Source organism: Pempheris klunzingeri, chromosome 3, assembly GCF_042242105.1.
Source record: "Pempheris klunzingeri isolate RE-2024b chromosome 3, fPemKlu1.hap1, whole genome shotgun sequence".
NCBI classification, from domain to species: domain Eukaryota; kingdom Metazoa; phylum Chordata; class Actinopteri; order Acropomatiformes; family Pempheridae; genus Pempheris; species Pempheris klunzingeri.
Window position 1 is genome coordinate 5,575,547 of NC_092014.1, and position 12,526 is coordinate 5,588,072.

The window sequence follows — 12,526 nt, forward strand, 5'->3', positions numbered from 1 at the left end:
ACACTGTCTCGAAGATTTGGGAAATCATAGTCTAAGTGCAATGGGGGGTCAACAGTATGTAGAGTTCCATACCAGACTTCACAATAAAACTCACTTATTACCAAAACATTTGCCATGTATGACTGTGTAACTCTCAGGCTGGGTTATTTTACTGATTTACTGGAGTATTTGCAATGTTTTCCACTTAATATTTTAGTTACAAATCTTCTTAAATTCTACTTAAAGTGTTTGGCTCACTATTTACAGTAGCACCTCCTTGATTTTTAATATAGAACTTTTATGTACTTACACGCGTTACCTCTCATACATTAACTCCTGCAGTCAGAAATCCCCAAGAAAAATAGTCTTTAGTACTTTTAATTTTATTGTTCAGTATAACATGTCCCATACAACTAGACAGAGGCAGCACTGGGTGACATTTACCATCTACATGGCTTCAAATTATTGCCTTTTGTATCATAGAGCATGATTCCTTTATTCACAATGGTTACTTGGCCCTTACCAGTTGTCTAAACCAGGTGAACCTGATTCATGATTTGGTTGATAAATAACTGCTGTACAAAACAGAGATAGAAAAAAACGAATCACCACTAAGGCAAAATGGTTTTGGCAACAAAAAAAACCCTGATGAATATGATGATCCCACTGCTTCTTCATAGGCTACATTTCTCTGACATTTCAGTAGCTTACGGCCAAAGAATGAATCCCAGTTTCACCTGATTCCTAAACTGCTCATTGGCCATCAAGATGTCATAATTATTCTTCAATCAAATTTCCACATACACAATTAGTTTGACTGACAAATACTGCATGGAAAAAGTGAAATCACAGATCTCAAATAAGTTATTTGTACTATCATAAATACTAATATGAACGTGACATTTTGATGCAACTAACAGTAAGTGTGATAAAACGAGAGTAAATATGACCTTTAAAATGTATCATCTAAACTCTTTCCAAGATTTTATGAAAGTTTGCGGTAAATATTTGTTTGGTCATTTTGTCTGAAACAGTGTTGTTAGTTGATCAACATCTAAACATTTAAAGTTTTCCTGCTCTGTTCTGGGAGTTAAATATTTTAGCTTTAATACTTTTTGTGAACCACCACATAAAGATTCAATGACGGTCTATTCACAGAGGTAGTCCCTTACTTTCCCTTCTTACAGTTCCCGTTTTACTGCCTAAAATCATGTGATATAATACTACTACTGGTACATATATCTGTGGTTTATATAAATACATTATCAGTCATTTTTGTCTGTTATACACATATTAATTGGAGAGTTATCGTCACTCTGTGATGAATCATTGTTCTTCACACTGAACGGCGACTCCTCCTCAGTCTGACTCTGCTCATGTTTCCGTTTGTGGAGCCTCAGGCTTTGTGAGCGGCTGAAGCCTCTCCCGCAGACGTCGCAGCCGTACGGCCTCTCTCCCGTGTGAAGCCTGAAATGGTTCTTGAGGCTTGAAGCTCGTGTAAAACTCTTGTCGCACTCGGGACAGTCAAACTTCTCCCCAAAGTGGATTTTCTCATGTTCCCTCAAGCGGCCGGACTGGTTGAAGCTCCTGTCGCACACGGAGCAGTGGTAGGGCCTCTCTCCAGTGTGTGTGAGCCGGTGTCTGTTCATGGCCCCCGAATGGGCGAAGCTCTTCCCGCAGTCTGGACAGGAGAACGGTTTCTCTCCCGTGTGGACCTTCTGGTGACCTTTGAGTTGACCCTTCTGGGTGAACTGCTTCCCACACAGGTTGCATTGGTAAGGTTTCTCTCCCGAGTGAATTCGCATGTGAATCTGAAGAGCAGACATCTTGTGACAGTCCCTTCCACAGAGCCCGCAGCAGTAAGAGCTCTTTGTCAGATTGTCGCTCAGCTGCTCCTGCACCGGTGAGGCTGGGGGGCTGTCTTTTTCAGTGTCAGCAACACCATCAGGATCCTCTTCGGGCACTACGGAGACATAAATGATGAGTTGAAACCTGCCATTTGAGACACTGCTCACTGTGGAATCCAACATGACGTATGATTGAAAGAAGATAAAATGAGATAAACACATGATCCAATGATCAACCTTCAAGTCATTTGTCTGCTGTGTAACCATTACCTCCAGTCAGTGAGAGAAGCACTAAAGCACTCTATGCCTTTATAAATGCCAAAGAGTCAAAGGAAATCGTGTAAAACCTAAATCATATGAATATGATATGTGTATATGTGTGAAATCATTCAATTCTAAGGTGCTTTAAGATGAAAAATGCTAAATTAACACGACAAGCACAGAGCTTTTCAAACCAGTCACCACAAAACACCAAAGAGTCGGTCAGAGTGAACTGAAAACAGACACAGTCCACATTCTCTTATTTCAAATATCAATACAATCAATATCAAAACAATAGAGTGACCGTTATCTCTCTAAGCCCTTTGTACACAGAGTTCGCCCAGTTTCGCCTTGAAGAAGACTCGCAGTTTACGTAGCTTGTTGTTTACACTGAACCAGACAACAGCAGCAAATTGCCGCCCCACAGTGCGATTCTAGTGACTCCCCCATTCTGTCAAAGTAACTTTAACAGAGACAGCGTGGCAGAATAACAGCACAGCAACACTCCCACATTGAGAAGGCAGTGTAAAGTGGGCTGAATGCAGTAACAAAAAACTTTCACGGAGCACGAAACCAAGACAAAAGCCAGGACTCTAACTTTGCTGTTTAGGCTTCTCAAAAAACTAAGCAACCGTTAGGATAGTTGGGTAGTGACAAGTAAGAAGCACTCACACTCAGACCACGTCCACACTACGATAGCTGAATCTGAAAATGCATCTTTTTCTCTTCTTCTCACTTAGTCTGCATTTTTTCTAGAACAGTAACCAAAGCAGGTAAATCTGAAAAGGATGGCATCAGATTTAATCTTGGCAGGAACCAGAAAGCTTTCTGAGAATGACAAAAGCAAGATAACTTTCTGAGAACATGGGAAACTGTTATGGACCTGTGACCGCTCACCCAGCAAAGTCAGACGTGCTTTGACTCTATGCAGAAACTAGATATACTCTACATATACTCTATGTACTGTGACTATAGTTGAATTTTAATTTTTCTTCTTTTTAATGTTTTTTATTTATTGTGCTTTATGTTTCACTGTAGTCTCTATTACTATATTTTTGTGATGGAAAAGAGATGTAGCCATTTTCCTGTTGAGGAGTTTCAGCACGCAGAGAAACTACCTGACAACACTCCTGTGGAAACACTGCATTTTTACACACAAAGACAAATGTTTTCAGAATAACCCAGCATAGTGTGGAAGTAGACACAGCACACCAGGAAACAAACAGAGGGCTGAAACAAGTGAAATGAAAGAGTGAATAAAAAGAATGCTGAAATGTGTTTTAAATACACAGCGTCGGAAAATAGAGAGGTGAGCTGGAATCAGTGAGAAAAAAAGACTAATAGTGGTGAATATGATATTTAATGTGTTTTAACATGTAACATTTTGCACTCCTGTACACTAATTCCCTTACTGTTAGTATGTTCCTCCTCTTCCTCCTTTACTGTAATCCTAATTTCTGTGTTGCTTTCCTCTCGCTGCTCTTCAGTTTCCTCCTGCATGGTGCAATCCTCACTACCAGACACCTGGTCAGGAGGTTCTTCTACTGGGGAAAACACAGTGAAACAACACATGAACATTAAAATCAGCATCAAAGGCATTCACGCTCTTATTATACAAGACGGAAATCTGGAAGCTTGTGTTAATGTACCACACAAAGGCTCCTCTTCTTCCTCTTCTTTCACTATTACATTCATATGTGGACTGGAGGCGACGTCCTCCGGTCGGTCTTCTGGTTCTCTCTGGTTATTTTCACACTGAGCAGGTTTGTCACAGTTAAGACCCTCGGAGGAAGGAGGCTCAACTGCACTGGACGATCTCTGACTTTCAGACTCCTACAAAAGTAGTTTAATTAGAAGAAATCCAGGCAACAATGTAGTTAAGTAAACTAAATGTATAAATGCATTAGAAATAAAAGAACGTCTCAATCAAATTACAGTAGTGTTGCCACTACCTCAGAGTGGATGTCTTGCTGGGATGGTTCACCAACTGCAGCTTGAACTGTGTCTGAGACGACACCTGTAACTGATCCGTTCCTGTTCTGTGTGCACGATCTTTTGTGGTTTCTCAGAGTTCCTGCAAGCGAGAAGTGCCTCCCACAGTCCGTGCAGGTGTATGGCTTTTCTCCAGTGTGAATCCTGGTGTGCCTCCGAAGCTCTCCGGGAGCTACAAAAGACTTGTCGCACTGTGTGCAGCTGTACGGTTTTTCTCCCGTGTGAGTCCGCATGTGTGTCGTCAGAGTCCACTGCTGCGCAAATGTCTTGCCGCAGTCGGAGCAGTGGTAAGGCGTGATGCCAGTATGGAGACGCTCGTGTCTCACGAGTGTACCCGACAAGGCGAACCTTTTGTCACAAAAAGAGCACTGGTAGGGCCTCTCACCAGTGTGAGTCCTCTGGTGATCTCTCAGCTCAGCTGCCGAGTTACAGCTCTTCTCACAGTCCGAGCACGGAAACTTCTTCCTCGTAAAGCCCGCAACAACCTCAGAGTGCATCGCCTCTAAGTGAGTTTTCAGGTGCCAGTGTCGGGAGAAGCTCTTCAGGCAGATGGAGCAGTGGTACGGCCTCTCGCCAGTGTGTGTCCTCCGGTGCAGCCTGAGCTCCCCCTGACTAGCGAATCTTTTCTCACAGAAAGTGCATGGGAATGGCTTTTCCCCCGTGTGGACCCTTTCATGGATCATGAGCAGCCCCTTTTCTGGAAATCTCTTCTCACACATGGAGCAGGGGAAAGGCCTCTCTCCTGAGTGAGTGCGTAGGTGGCGCTGAAGTTTAGAGGCATAAGGGAAGTCTTTCCCACACACCGAGCAGCTGTGAAGAGACGGGGGTTTTTCATTCTCGCTCTGATCGAATGTCTTGGGGGGAGCTTCTGCTGGTACAATGCCAGGGATAGCGCTCTCTCCTGTGTGAACAGAAAGACGAGTAAGTGTTTTATTTATACAAACAAAAAGGCTGAGGAAACATTTGTAGAGCCAATGTGCTGTGGGTCAGTATGAAGATGCTTTTCTTCATGAAAACATTCATCCTGAAGTTCAGAGCACTCAGACTGAGACTTATCAGTCAATACTGTGATTATGGTACCAGAATTGGTGCTGGAGAGAAAATGTGTAATCATTACATTTCTAATCTGTGTGCAAGCTGTCAGACACGATGCGTTCAGGTACCTTCATGCATTCACATCCTAATCTAAGACAGACCTGTCAGCCTTTGCTGGAAATACAAAAAGGTGGCACTGGATGTTTATACTGACCTTGTATAACTTTATATAATAAACACTGCACGGCAGAAGTAGCGCAGAGTAAATGTCTTGCACGTCTTTACACTTAAAACACACTGATTTACCATTTAGATCATTTATCCCCTGAGAAAATCTGACCACACCTGTCAAACTTTTGGAAAGTAGTCTGTAACTAGAGGTAATAAGTATTCTTTCATCCATGACATTAAATCTCCACAGTAGATATTCATCTGCAAAAAGTCAAATTAGCATGCTATATTTGTTTGTCAGTCACCTGATGTTGGCCAGGTTTAGATGCTCTAAACACAAACGTTTTTAACCATCTTAGGTCTAACATCACCATGTTGGTTTGCATGTGTTGTTGCCACGGTTACAGGCTGCTGTATTAAGGTCTTTGAAGACAGGTTGATGTTAAAGGGGTTGAAAAGAAAAACACCTGATGTACTAATGCAATAAAATAGATCCACAACAAACATTATTCTATGGAAGGTTTTAAGCCTGGACTTTGTTATGTCACAGCATTACACTGGCACCACCACAAACTACAAAAACTCAGTGTCAACAACTCAAAGTTTCACGTTGGTATTTATTACATGACTGTTGGATTGCATTACAGCGTACACGGGGCTCTATATATCACTCAGTGTATATTTTGCTGTTGCAGTTTATTTGCTCACTGAGATCTGAGAAATCCACTTCTTCTCCATCAGAGTTGATCAGGCCTCCGATTTCTTGCGGATCTTCCTCAGCGAGGATCACGGCGGGTCCAAAGTCCTCTGGGTTTTCAGAGCCCATCGCTCAAATATACAACCTTGTGGAGGTAAACAATCAAAAGGTCAGACAAGAGACATTCAAATAACAATTTATAGCAAATGACTGAATAAACTGTGTGTACAGTATTTTGCCAAACATGGTGAAAAGCTTCATAGCTGCGGCAGAATAGCTTCTGAATCTAATATTGGAACCCTGAAATAATGAGAATTATTTCAAAGAGTACACACAGGCTTGCATTTCTGAGGAATGGAAGAAAGTATAATGCTCTCGATTTAGTTTTGCAGCTCCTTAAGGAAATTTGAGAACAGCTAATTACTAAATGACTTCAAAATAAAGCTGCCAATCACACTGTATGTAAACTAAATGTAAACCTGGGGTGATGTGTCACTATACACAGGTATACAACTGTGTATTTTAATAAACATTATTTCAAGTATTACGAGCATAAACCAAGCCTGCTTTGATTGACAAACCTGACTGCCAAAATGATAGAACTTTCCTTTATTTGATAATATAGATATGATAGTCAGGGATGGCGACATGGATGAATAGCAATATTGTTCCTACTGTTTTAAGAATTCACAATGAGCCACGCAAAATATTGGATTACTATCATTTAGCCCAGGTATGCTTTGTCTCACCTGTGTTATCACATTGAGTGACTGCCTTTGTTTATTGCATTCAGCATCAGATAGTCAGTTTCCTGCAGCAGGTCACAGAGGAGGAAGCATTGTTCCCCTCTACAGGGTAGTACGGTTACACAACAGTGCTTCCTCTCTGGAAGACATCCATTGTCCTGCTCAAGGACACTTCAGCAGGGCGAATGCTTTGTTGTGCTGGGGGGCTTGGACCTGGCTGGGCCTGATGGACAGTCTCACCTTAAAGATGAGGTGTCCAATTTGTGTTTAACGAATAATCTATTCAGGTGCAACAGCATTGCATGTGGAACTGATTTGATGTAAAGTGTGATAAAAATGTAAGTGGTGTTAACATCTAGGGACGCTCTCTCATCGTGCATCTGCACAGAGCAGCCCTGTTAGCTCAGTAGCGTTAGCTTGGTGGGACTCACTTGAGCTCCATCCATTGAAGTCTCTCAATAAATGAAATTTAAGTTAAGCAGCAGCCTCACTGACTAACCTGTTGGCATGTGCGGTGTCATAAAATGAATTACATCAGGAGCAAAAGCACCGTGCGGTGCGGACACCAGTGTTTGACCTCTGGATAAGATGTCTCAGTCGTGATGCGGTGATCACCGCTTTGGTCAACGACCACCTCTGAGAAAACTATTAGCCAGCTAGCCACTGACATGGCGTTCACTAGCCTGTGTGATATTAGCAATTAGCTAACGATTAGCCCCCCAAAGCTATAACCAGTAAACAGCGATAACAAATGACACCCCACTATCGAGTCCAGCGTGAAAATTATACCTTAACTCTGCTGCAAATGTCACCTCCGCTCACACCCGCTAACTTAGCTAGCTAACGTTTAAAAACAGACAATAGACATTTTGACCAACCTCAGCATAGATTTTTCCCTCAGGTAAAAAGTAGTCGCTCGACAGAAGTTTATTGAAACGACTTGGCAATATCTCTACTTCTCTCTCATTTTCATGCTCAATATGTTCAAACAATGTGTCAAATTAATTTCGGCTCACTGATGAGTTAAGTTGAATAAGCGTGTGGATCTGATGATAACCTTTTCTAGCTTTAGCTGCTAGCCATTTACAGCAGTGTCGGAACTTCCGGTTGGCTTTTGAAATCAAAATAAAAGCCCCGCTAATATGACTGTATTCTTGTTTCCTGCAGAGTTTTGTAAACACAACACACGACATCAAATAATTCTCACATAAATGAAAACTACCCTTAACATATATTTAAAAAATATCAATAATACAAGAATAAGTAGCGTGCATTATTATTACTAATATTATCATTGTTATTAGTAGTAGTAGTAGTAGTGTGCCTACTAGAACATATTCTGTTGTGGTTGAAGTAAAAGCAACTGACAACTGCATACCCTTTTCTACATGAACTTTATTTTTTTAATGATCCTACAAGTAGATGTGTCCCTCTGGGGGGTTTCTGGGCATGTTGGACTGGAGAGACATATGGCGGTAGAAAACACTGGGGGACGCTTTAGGATTCCCCTGTGGGACATTTGGGCCACTCTGTTTAGCAGGGCTGTATTTACGATAAATAGGATAAAATACATGTTGATTCTTTCATACAATCTATGCTTGGAACAAGATATGGATAGTTTTAACATTGTTAAATACAAAATCTTAGCACGCTGTATATACACAATATATACTGTATACATTCATATCCTGTCATATCCACCTATCTCAAGTATATAAAATGACCTGTACATAATAATCCCATATTTGTTCCAGAATCTTTGCATAAGAGCTAAAACCAAATTCCTTGTATGTGTTCATATACTTGGCAAATAAAGCTGACTCTGCTGAGACCAAATCATTGGTTCCCAAACTGAGGGGCAGGAGACAGCGGACACTTTTCAGTCGTCAAATACAGATGTAACTAATAGCATTATCCTCTTCTGGGGCAGAGTAATACTTAATGTAATTGCACCCATACCTCTGCTTTTACTGCTGACAACGCAAAGTGCATTGATGTCAACAAGGTTTTCACAATATCATAATTTATTTTCTTCAGAAAATGTCACAATGGAGCTGACTGTACACCATTACATCACCACTGATTACTATCACGCTGCTTTCCCTTCACTCATTTCAAAGCAAACTTTTCTCCCTTTTTATCTTCTCAGGCGACTGTGTAAAACTTCCAGGTAACATTATTGATCATTTACCACTAACACCCGCTGTTTCGGTCTCCCCAGCGGTTTCGTTTGAGGTTTTGGCTTCTTGTCGTGAATCTTCATATGTTTTCGATAACCTTGGGAGTAAGGGAAGCTCTTGCCACATTTCTCACACGTATACGGTTTCTCTCCGGTGTGAACTCGCAGATGAACTCTCAGAACTCCTGCTCTGGAGTAACTTTTACCACAGATTGAGCAGAGGTGAGGGCGCTCTCCGGTGTGAGTCTTCATGTGCAACTTGAGGTGGGAGGATTGTGAAAACGCCCTCCCGCACTGATCGCAGTGGAAATTCTTTTCGGTGCTGTGTGTCAACTCGTGTTTTTTGAGAAAATGTGCAGTGATAAAACTCTTTCCACACTCTGAACAGGGAAAACGTGAATCTCCTGAGTGAACGCGCTTATGTAATTTCATATAATATTCATGTTTGAAGGTCTTGCCACAGTCAGGACATGCGTACGGCTTTTTGTGACTATGGCGGTGTTCCTCCAGCTGTTGTTTCTGAGGGAAGTCCATGCCACACTCTTCACACACATGAAATGTTACAGCAGACTCTTTAGGGGGACGCTCCTCTTGCACTAATGTCCAATTTTGTAACTCTCCTGTGAGAAAAACAAAAGACATTTATAGTCATTTTCAGACAGTTCTGCATTGTTAAAACAATGACATTTTGCTGAAAAATCTATTCATATTTAAGGAGGAAATCTTCTGATGTAGGTAGCTCAGACTCGGAGGAAAAGCCCGCTGGAGACCATGATATTTTACACAATAATATTTATTTATATTCAGCCAAGGAGAATAGAGAGAGCTGCAAAAAATATGAGCACTGCCTGTTTCCATCTCACTCAGATCAGGTTATATGAACATCCAGGTTACCGTTAGCATGTTTCTCCAACATGAGACAGTCTATCCTGCAATATCTGGAGCAAAGCACAGCTATCACCTGCGGCCTTAGTAACCCTGACAGTAGAGAGTCACTCCCTATCTGGAGGGCGTCAGCCAGACCGCTAGACTAGGCCCCAAAGACAGAAACAGGCCTTTCCAACTTCAGATCACAGTCTGGTCTGAGGGTGACCCCCCTGATCCAGGGAAACTCACGTGACCAGATTCCAAAAATTCCTTCACAATATCAATGGGATCACTGCAATCAGTGGATTTCACTTGCATGGGCGAAGTAAGCCTTCACTGCTGTGAAGAGTTTGGACTGAGACATGGTTGTCTGAACATCATGAGAAAGGAGCTGACAGTAGAAATGCCAATCCACATGGATGAATTTCATTGTGCCACATTTTGAGCGGGCCTTTAGAGCATAGCCTACACAAGTTCCACCATATCAATCAACCATCATTTCTACAAGATCACATCTGCTTAACATAACTAATCAGAGAAAAAGAAAAAAGAGACAAAAACAATCAAGCTACATGTTATTGAGGTCATACAGCCAGTTGAGAAGTGACAAAAACATGACCATCGAATTAAAGACAAAGCTTCTTGTTGCCTCTGACCTTTGTGAACTTTCATGTGTGTTTTCAGGTTTCCACCCTGGGTGAATCCTCTGCCACATATGAAGCACTTGAAGGGTCTTTTCCCCGAGTGAATCACAAGGTGTCGTCTCAAGCCGGCGTTGTGAGGGAACGCTCTTCCGCAGGTCGGACAGTCGTGGCTCTTCTTGTACCTGCGAGGCCCCTCAGACAGCTTTTCCTCATGCTGTTCAGGTGAGCTGCTGCTTTCAGGTTCAGGTTCTCTTAAAGTTTCTTCTACAAAGAAAAAAAAAAAAAAGCACAAGGTGTGTTAGACATTTTTCTGAAATGTTGCAGGTATCTTTCCTGATGGCATGTAGATCCATAAGAAACTAATTAGAGATGTTGGTATAAAGCTCAGAGAGCCTTTTCTACATCAGAAAACTGAAAATGGTACAATGTGAACAACATAAAGGACCAAATCTGCAATAGTTGTATGTGTTCATAAAAAACATGAAAACAGTCGGACTCACCTGTAGGTGCTGCTCTGTGATCCTGGTCCTGTGCTTCAGGTCTGCGGTCGTCATGGTGATTTACCTCTGCACTCTTCTCGCTCTGGTGCATCTTCTTTGCTGTGGTGTTATATGGGAGGGTTGAGGTGAGCCTGAGCTCAGAGGGTGGAGATACAGAGGAAGTCCCAGAGAGCCAGAGCAGCTCTCTTTACAGCGCTCCTGATCCTGTGATCATGACAGGGTATGAACCATCATCATGAGTGTACTGACAGGGTTTAACCGTAGCTAAACACTATAATTTCACGACTCAGGTGAAGCTATGGAATCAGAAAAGACAACAGCTCTTCCAAAAAGTATCAACATGACCCTGTTAGGTTGTCAAATAATAATAACATTATCGAAAATAACTGATCTGGCAAGAACGACAAAACGTGAGCAGCTACATTATACCGACGTTAGTAAACCAGCATTAGAAAGACGTGACTCAGGTTGTCTATGCTGGACTTTATGTTAACGTTACTACCTCCACCACCAATACGGAGCTCCACGTCCACATCCAGAGCCCCGACACCCCTCCGGAGACAAACCGCGATCAATAGTAATCACATTCCTCCAATACGAAACGAAAGAGAGACTCTCTGCGTGGCTCGGAGTAAAAACGAGTGTTTTAGTGTTGATGTTCGTTGACCAGCAGCGGTCCTGTGGTGCAGACGGACTGAGACGAAACGGGCGTTAAACCAGGACCAGATCCGCTTCCGGGCTCCGTCCCCCGCCGAGCTCTGGATATTTAAGGAATAAGGGAGAAACTAGGCGTTTCTAGAAGATGGTCCCCACCGTTATAAGGGCTTAGAAATGGTCGGCGAGCTGAACAGGTCCTTGGAGTTTACGTCCAGCTGAAGCTGTTTTTTTAAAAATGGCGGTCACAAAGTTGTAGTTGGTCTTGGTTGGTCACGTTGGTCCCGCCCCCAGCATCTGACGTAGGCACTCTAAATGGGTGTTAGACCCGATCCTTGTTTTGACAGCCCAAGAAGTCAGTCGGCCTCAGAAGCAGTTTATTCAAGGTCACAGGTAAAGTACGAGCGAACTAATTTAGACGCCAGCTTTTACAGTATTTTTGGGCAGAGTACCGCCCCGTATGGTGGTCACGTGATCGCATAACTGGCTGTTGGGGTTCGTGCGTCACAGGTAGCGCGCCCTTAAAGTGAAACTATGATATTCTATCAGTTGTGAGTGTTGTCTGAGTATCTAACAGGAATGTGTTTTTGACACAAGACAAGCACTTTTGGTTCCGTCTCATCAGGTCAGAGTGACTGGTGCATCTTGTCTTTGTCTGGCCACTCTCACAACAAAGGAGGGTCACTGTTCTGTGCAGGTCAGAGTCAGAGTGACCTGCACATCCTGTCTTTATCTTGCCACTCTGTCACAATGAGGGAGAGTCTCTGTGCTGTGCAGGTCAGAGTGACCTGCACATCCACTCTCACAAGTAAGGGAGATTTTACTCTTCTGTGCAGTCTAAGACCTTTTATGGTAATACTAAAGTTCTAATCTAACATGGGAGCACACAATTTATAAAATGGACAACATGGTGTGTTGAAGACTTGAAGCTAGTGACCAAGATCATAAAATCAT

General features: G+C 42.4%; 2 protein-coding genes across 3 annotated transcripts; both read right to left on the bottom strand.

The window, feature by feature from the left end:
• Positions 1-373: 373 nt before the first annotated feature.
• Positions 374-7,793, bottom strand: LOC139198741 (zinc finger protein 271-like). Of its 2 annotated transcripts, none has more exons than XM_070827671.1 (6): positions 7,607-7,793; positions 5,994-6,127; positions 4,040-4,980; positions 3,737-3,920; positions 3,500-3,628; positions 374-1,942 (listed from the first exon to the last, which is right to left on the bottom strand). In XM_070827671.1, the coding sequence occupies exons 2-6, from the start codon at positions 6,109-6,111 to the stop codon at positions 1,245-1,247; spliced, it is 2,070 nt and encodes a 689-aa protein (XP_070683772.1). In that variant the 5' UTR covers positions 6,112-6,127; positions 7,607-7,793; the 3' UTR covers positions 374-1,244. The 2 variants fall into 2 exon arrangements, with proteins under 2 accessions (XP_070683772.1, XP_070683771.1); XM_070827670.1 differs by having other exon boundaries at positions 3,500-3,631.
• A 312-nt stretch (positions 7,794-8,105) lies between these two features.
• Positions 8,106-11,132, bottom strand: LOC139198749 (zinc finger protein OZF-like). The gene is made up of 3 exons (XM_070827680.1): positions 10,919-11,132; positions 10,431-10,682; positions 8,106-9,527 (listed from the first exon to the last, which is right to left on the bottom strand). Exons 1-3 carry the CDS (start codon positions 11,007-11,009, stop codon positions 8,905-8,907), a joined length of 966 nt encoding a protein of 321 aa, XP_070683781.1. The 5' UTR covers positions 11,010-11,132; the 3' UTR covers positions 8,106-8,904.
• Between the last annotated feature and the right edge of the window lie 1,394 nt (positions 11,133-12,526).

What these genes read in the sequence shown, in the direction of transcription:
- LOC139198741 (XM_070827670.1), bottom strand. Translation starts at nt 6,111, where the DNA reads ATGGGCTCTGAAAACCCAGAGGACTTTGGACCCGCCGTGATCCTCGCT. An exon ending in AGCAAGACATCCACTCTGAG is followed by an intron (nt 3,921 to 4,039) that starts GTAGTGGCAACA and finishes CTACTTTTGTAG; the next exon opens with GAGTCTGAAAGTCAGAGATC. An exon ending in AGAGGAGGAACATACTAACA is followed by an intron (nt 1,943 to 3,499) that starts GTAAGGGAATTA and finishes ATGTCTCCGTAG; the next exon opens with TGCCCGAAGAGGATCCTGAT.
- LOC139198749 (XM_070827680.1), bottom strand. Translation starts at nt 11,009, where the DNA reads ATGCACCAGAGCGAGAAGAGTGCAGAGGTAAATCACCATGACGACCGC. An exon ending in TCACAGAGCAGCACCTACAG is followed by an intron (nt 10,683 to 10,918) that starts GTGAGTCCGACT and finishes TTTTCTTTGTAG; the next exon opens with AAGAAACTTTAAGAGAACCT. An exon ending in ACACATGAAAGTTCACAAAG is followed by an intron (nt 9,528 to 10,430) that starts GTCAGAGGCAAC and finishes TTTTTCTCACAG; the next exon opens with GAGAGTTACAAAATTGGACA.